At 34.3% G+C, this 7,517-nt stretch overlaps 1 protein-coding gene across 1 annotated transcript; it reads right to left on the bottom strand.

Moving 5' to 3' along the window:
- Window positions 1-716: 716 nt before the first annotated feature.
- LOC116013471 (26S proteasome non-ATPase regulatory subunit 6 homolog) lies at window positions 717-7,239 on the bottom strand. Its single transcript, XM_031253251.1, has 8 exons — window positions 7,104-7,239; window positions 6,902-7,016; window positions 4,276-4,366; window positions 4,047-4,192; window positions 3,725-3,944; window positions 3,499-3,607; window positions 1,305-1,473; window positions 717-1,216 (listed from the first exon to the last, which is right to left on the bottom strand). Exons 1-8 carry the CDS (start codon window positions 7,237-7,239, stop codon window positions 1,042-1,044), a joined length of 1,161 nt encoding a protein of 386 aa, XP_031109111.1. The 3' UTR covers window positions 717-1,041.
- Between the last annotated feature and the right edge of the window lie 278 nt (window positions 7,240-7,517).

Below are 7,517 nucleotides of genomic sequence, written 5' to 3'. Positions count from 1 at the left end.
AATACTATAATCATTATCTAGAATACACATAACGTTTGCCTAGAATACACAAAATGTTTGCCCAGAATACACAGAATATTGACACAAAATACACAGATGTTAGTGGACGAGGACGCGAATGACTCCAGGGAATTCATTATCTATAATACATTATACACATAATCATTATCTAGAATACACAGAACGTTTGCCTAGAATACACAGAATGTTTGCCCAGAATACACAGAATATTGACACAAAATACACATAATTCATCCTCCTAACATTCGAATGCACAAACACATCACTACCTGTGTTAATAACATGAATACACAGAATATTGACACAAAATACAGAGAATTCATCCTTCTAAACATTCGAATGCACAAACACATCACAACATGTGTTACTAACATGAATACACAGAACGGTTGCCTAAAATACACAGAACGGTTGCCTAGAATACACAGAACGGTTGCCTAGAATACACAGAATGATTGCCTGGAATACACAGAATATTAACATAAATACTGACACCAGCCAAACCGGGAAACGTGATTTCCAAAAAAACGGACGGTTAGTTTACAATGTTCAAAACGACGTCGTTTACGTACGTGGTGCACATTGCTATGTGCACCATGGTGCACAGTATAATTTGCCTAATATATCAACACACAATCTATGAATCCACAATGCAAAATAAACCTTGACCATGGTATAATTTGCCAAACACTTGCTAGTCTACAAATTTCTTACATAAGAAGTTGCAATTGTGAGATGCACTCAAACTCTATTATCCATTAGGAACAAATAAAAGCCCATACTAATTGTCTTCTAACAACTAGAGGATGTAAACAAAAGTCATTGTAATATTGCACAATACCCAACTCTAAACGGCAAAGAAAATGACCCAGTCAAGAAAATCCACGGGGAAGGAAAATATTTTCAATTCAAACAGAAAAATAAGAGTGGATTTTTCAGTTACAGAAGAAAATTAACCAAATTTCAGTATTCAGGAATCGTGAGTACATCTAGGCTGGTGCTAGTGTAGGAAGAAATTGCCTAGAGATCAATAACTCGCGAAAGCTTTTGGATACGGTTCAACAAGAAATCCCCTTGTTTGATGGTTGCCTGGTACAGAGCATTCTTAGCATCGGGCCGATTTGTTTCTAGCACACCAGCAACCTTGTCAATTTTGCAGTGTAACTTCCCTGCAGCAATAAACCGAGAGAGCTCCCTGTGCAAAAAATGGGCAGTCAATTAGATAACTTGCATCAAAACAAATTATCATACTTCTAGCTTTGAGAACAAAATCTTCAACATACGTATCAATGAAGTCCTCGGACACCCCAAATGCCTTAGCCATTGCCTCAATTGTGACACTTTTATATGACTCCAAGAACTGTGAATAAACAACAGTTCGCACCTCCCTCATGTAATAACGGAAGTGTGGGTGCAAGTAGCGATCCAACTTAATATGCTCAGTTATGCCAGCTATAATCCAGTTGAGAAAAAAAAAAAAAAAAAAAAAAACAANAAAAAAAAAAAAAAAAAAAAAAAACAATTTAGACAATCATACATGTTCTTTATGAAGAATAGTGATAAAATATATCAGTTGTTAGATAAATACATAACAATTAAGTGTCTTTACATGACTGAATACAAAACATTCCTCAGTCAGATGCACATCTAAGATTTCATATCAATTTAAATTACACAACAGACCAGTATTTCTGCATCAGGAAATATCAGTATGCTCTAACAGTTGAACACAAATTAACTGTGTCAAATTGCCTATTATATGCAAGATCTTTTGCGAGTACTTTGTTGCATACTTGCTTCTGTCTATTCTAAGAGGAAACATTTAAATAATTACCTTGGACAGTTGATGTCACTTGCAAATCTATGTTAACAAACTGAATATACAAGGCAGTAAACAATGCACTTTCCAATCTTTTCATTGTTTTTCTCCTGTATGCTTCCTTTCACTATATGGTAACTAAATCATTAAACCATGCACTTCCCTTGTCATCCAACCAGCCTTAAATCTAAAACCACACCCTTATCTGTATCCCCCTTGTGAAGAATGTAGTTAAAATTTTAACAAAGATTTAATTCAAGTAAATGTTGCCTTTTAGTGATCATGATATTCAAAATTATCTATTTGGTTTTATTTCCACTCAGCTTGAATCACTTCCCTCCAAAAATCTCCACAATTCAAACTATTACATATAGACTTAGATATTCTATGGTTTTGACAATGAGAACTATGCAATTAGCAAAATGCATATACTATATTATCATGTACACATTAATAAGGTGTTTGGTTTGTAACTTTCATACCTTACTATCCGATTTGATTCTGATTATGCTTAGCTACTTTTGTTACTCTACTGAGGATTCAAATCCTTTAGTAATAACAGAAGTCAGCATGGAGACAAGAGAAGGAGTAGGGCAGTGAACTTCAGGTGACACTGTTATTCCTTTTTTTTCCTTCTTTTTCTTTTTCTCTTATTTTCCATTCCCTAGCAAAAGTGGACTTTAGGCAAGGAATGAAATCTATGATTTCATACTGATTTGAATCCCATCCCAATGTAACAAAAATCAACAAACAAATGCTATTGGAATCAATTCCGGTAGTAGAGTTCGAAACCCCTTAAGCAACCTCCTGTTAGTAGTTAGTTATCCTTTAATATACTTCTTGCATGACCAATATAACCCAGGGATACTCATTTTTCTCTTAGCACTATTCAAGACGGATACTCATTTTTCTTTTAGCACTATTCAAGACCTATCTTGGTACTTTATTATAAACTTTCCAATGCCTAATAGATCAACTGTGTGGGAATTTATTTCCTTTTCTTAAATATTTTTCTTTCAACTTAATATTTGGAACTGTTTTGTATATCCTACTGGTGTGAACAGGGTAACACACTAACATACTGTTCTTTCTGCCCTGTTGAGTAGTCAAGCTAGCCTATTCATACGGTCATAACTCTCATAAGCATTTTCTTACTCTAAAAAACTTATTAGCCCATAAGCTTTTGCTATCTTAATTAGTCTCAAACAATCATGTACTTTAGATATTCTGATATTGCAAGCATATGTGATGATTGTTACCAAAATCCCATTCTTTTTTTTTTTTTTGAAAACACCAAAATCCCATTCTTATTATCCTATATGTAGAAATCATTTAATTTACATCCCCTTTCCCTGTTCTAGTTGATTTTCTACTCTACCAAGTTATTGGTTCTGGCCACTGTCTCCCTTGTTAGTATCTTTCTTCATAAAGATTTAGAAATAGAAGTATTGAACCAAAGGAATACCATAAGCTTTGAAATTTTGAGGCAGTGGACTCGCAGCTTATGAACTATTAACCTAAATTAGCATCCATCTAGAACAAAATCCTTCAGATTTTTTTTTTTTAAAGGACAAAGTGTATGGACAAAATATATAATCTGCTGACAAGAAAAAATATGCAGAAAAGACAAAACAGGTCACAAAAATGAGTATACTTACCAAAGGCAGAAAAAAATGCCTTGTATTGACAATCATATAAGGAGTTCAAAAACTCAGAAAGATAAGGGATCTTTCCGATAACTGTCAAGATCTCTGGGGCATCCACTACCTGTTACATGTCAACCATTATAAAATGTATCACTATCCAATAAAAGGAATATTAATGAGACAGAAATCATCCATACAGAAACGGTAACAAAAAAGATTCAAAACCAAATTTTGATACCTTCTGTTTCAGGGAAACACGATCCAAGGTAATAATGCTTGTAAGGACAGTATAAAATATGAAAGTGTCGTAAGGAAAAAGTTCATAGGTTGTAAATGTTGAGATAGAATCAAGGAAAAGGTTAGCTGCTCTCTTGAAGTTGCGGGTGGACATGCAGAAGAGTCCTTCGTAGACCTTCAACCGGTTCTTTCTTTCCCAGTCACCACCTTCTTCAAATAGGCTACCGTCCAAACAATAATAATGAGAATAGAGTATTGAATTGTTTGAAAGAATTAAAACACTAGAAAGAATCTCATAAAATGATGCACACATCATCCCTTACTTCTTTGCTCTATCAATGCTTTTAGAAATAAGGTCGAAGTCCATGTCAAAGAAACCCATCTGGAGTGTATAAAATACCAGGTCCATTTTCTGCCCAACAGCCACAGTTTTGCTCTCTGTTACCTTGAGCTGTTCCAGTGCTTTATCCTGGGTTTTAGTGGATGAACCTCACTGAGCATAGACAAAATGTGAAATATTAACACAACAAAACAAATCAACAGTAATGTTACCTTGTCCCCAATACGAATGAAAAATAGGGATTTTGCCAGATGGGCCTCCCTGACCTCACTTTCCCCCAAATTTTCTTCTGCATCAGCAATCCTAGATGGACACGATCCAATTAGAGACAGCAAGAATAAAGAAAGCGCATAATTGATTCTTCTTGGTGTATAACAAACATATAAACACCAAAAAGTGAAAACCAGCAATAATTTAAGGAATCAGAGTGGAAGCTCTATTTTAAAAATATCCCATCTATACAGCAGACAAACTTGAAAAGATAAACAAGTTTGTCCTAATGCTCAGAAAAATCACTATACTATTTTTTAGGTTCATTACTAGTTAACAGTCTTCAAACAATTTCAAGAATTAGTAGGGTTGAGCAAATTTTTGTTTAGAAGTCTACAGCAGTGTTGCAGCAACCTTGCAGGTGAACAGCCACTTCTGACTATGCCTTTGATATATATTATTTAAATTAATTACTGTATTTACACATAATATTTATATACATGTGCACATACTGCTGTGTACAAGAAAATAACACCATATTGTTTTGTACGCTACAAACTTGGCCAAATAAGTATTTTGCATCTCAGGTTCTCAGAATCTCAACATCTGTATGCTACTTGCTGTCTTTCTACCCATGGTATTTTAATAATTATTTATTCCAACTAGAGCCAATGTTTCAAATCTGAGTCAAAATTTGTCCCGTTGAGAACTAGCCCCATGATTGAAAAAACTGTTGTGATACTAGATAGTAAATAGTCATATGATGCTTTCTGCCTTCTTCTGTAAATAATGAAATAATTATGTAGTTTATCACTTCTTCTGTAAATAACGAAATAACTATGTAGATAATGAAATAATGATGCTTCTGCCTTCTGTTAATAGAATCTCTAACCTCTTTTACGTTCAATTTGTAGTTTATCACTTCTGAAAATAATTGGACTATAGCATATTTGGAATTTTTAACTTTTGAAATATGGGTAACATTTCGATTTTTTGGCAACCGGTTTAACCAACCAAAACCAAAATTCAGTTATTCGGACAGTTATGGTGTTTAATTCAGCCAGTTTTGATTGATTATAAAGGTGAAAAAAATAGTATTCCTTTTTTCAGTCAGATATGTAACTGACTGACCATTTGCTCACCCTTGAATCAACAAAAGAAACAATTTGCAAATAACTGAGGAATGCTTTTTCTACATTTTAGTCAATAAAACCTGGACTAGCAGCCGGAAATACAACAGCAAAGATAGAGCCTAAAGAAAACATGAGTGAAAATAAGGGGAAGGGAAACATAAATTTAAAAGCAGACAGGACAAAGTGAAAAAAGGAAGTTAAGGAAGCTTGCTTTTCACAGATGTGTCTGGATAAAATTATCGAACATTGGAAGTGAAAAGCAAAGGAGCCCATATCTTCCAAAGAAACTCAGCCCAATAGCACTGGTATTGGGCATGGCTTCTATCAGTACAGTAATATAGGCATATAGCAAATGCATGAGAAATTGGGCTGGCTTTTGGAACTCCATGGTACAAGAATAGATGAATGCTGATAATGGTGGCATTAAATATCTTGCAAGGAGGATTGTCCATGGTTGGGTACGTGAGTATTAGATGGGTGCTGGTGGTGGGATCTGATTTGAGGAAGAAAAGAACCCTTTTCGCTACAACAAGCAAGATGGATGGATAAAAGGATGAACTTTGTGGTTCTAATGTACAAGAAATGAAATTTTTCTAATATCAGTTCATTGCAAAATAATATATTTGGCATCATGTTCTATACCTGGTAAAAAACAAAACATATTTCTGTTGAAGTGTTTTCGATACCAAAACAGTCACAAGTGAATCTCCAAATGAACACAGTTCACAAGAGATGGATGTTGAAAATCATTCCAATATCTGCTTTAGTTTTAAGTGTTTACAAATACACATAGCTAACACACAACTAGCTCCAAAAATTTAAAACCTGGGACTGGCCATTAAAACATTATAGATATGATAGAGATGGTATAAGCATGGGATAGAAGATTAAAGGAAAATACCGAATGCAAGGGTCCTCATGTGGAAGCTAAATAAAATTATAAGTTGCCAAGGGTCTCAAGGAAGACAATTTAAAAAAAAAAAAAAAAAAAAAAAAAAAAAAAAAAAAAAAAAAAAAAAAAAAAAAAAAAAAAAAAAAAAAAAAAAAAAAAAACAAAAAAAAAAAAGAAAAAAAAAAAANACCGAATGCAAGGGTCCTCATGTGGAAGCTAAATAAAATTATAAGTTGCCAAGGGTCTCAAGGAAGACAATTTAAAAAAAAAAAAAAAAAAAAAAAAAAAAAAAAAAAAAAAACTCTATGAACGCTCAATCATTTAATTTACTTTAATATAGTTTACCAGTTACCACAGATCTCAGTCATAGCCACCACCGCAAGAAAATAACTCCTTACCATACTAAATGTCTAAATCACCAACCTTTTGGGTTTAAGCAAAATGAATGATCTTCAACTAAAATAGTGAAGTTCATAACTAATTGGAACTTTTCACTTGCAAACCAAACAAAATAATTTGCACGAGGAAAAAATCGAATAGGAAGGATAGTTAATATGAATGGTGCGTTCGTCGCCAAATGGCAATTAAACGGAGTAAACTCACTTTTCGTCAAGCTTTTTGAGCTCCTCGTCAATTTTAGCCCGCATCGAATCGAGCACCTTCTGATCCAAATTCAGTACCGAGTTCGCGATTAGGGTTTGGTACAAGGGAGCCATATCTGCGGCGAAATCATAGACAATCAAATCCAAATCTCAGAGACTAAAATCCAATAAACTCCAAAGCCAATCAAACCAACTAAGAATACCATTGGCGACGACGGCATTGAAGACCTCGTCGCGGAGGCGAACTTTCTGCAGGTCGTCGACGTCTGGGTGGGTGAGCAGAAAGATTTTGTTGGCTAGAATTAGCTGTTGTGTCTGCGTTCCTTCTTCACCTTCCATGGCTGATTTTGCTTCTCTTTGATCTCTAAACTCCTCGTTCCTCTGGAGAAGAGAGCTTGCTTGCACAAAAGGAAAAGTGAACGCTGGGGTTTTCTATATGTATGTGTATAAAAATACGGACTCCTCTTTAATACGGAGTAATTATCATTATCTTCAATGGCTATGGTTTTAGCCCAAATATCCAAACTCAGCCCAGCCCATTCATTCAGGCAAATTATTGTGTAGATTAATGTTCAAAACCAAGTTGAATTTTATGAGTTAAAATAATGTATATTAAT

Source organism: Ipomoea triloba, chromosome 3 (assembly GCF_003576645.1).
Source record: "Ipomoea triloba cultivar NCNSP0323 chromosome 3, ASM357664v1".
NCBI lineage: Eukaryota > Viridiplantae > Streptophyta > Magnoliopsida > Solanales > Convolvulaceae > Ipomoea > Ipomoea triloba.
The sequence above is the reverse complement of the archived record's forward strand: the minus strand, read 5'-3'. Positions and strand labels throughout refer to the sequence as shown.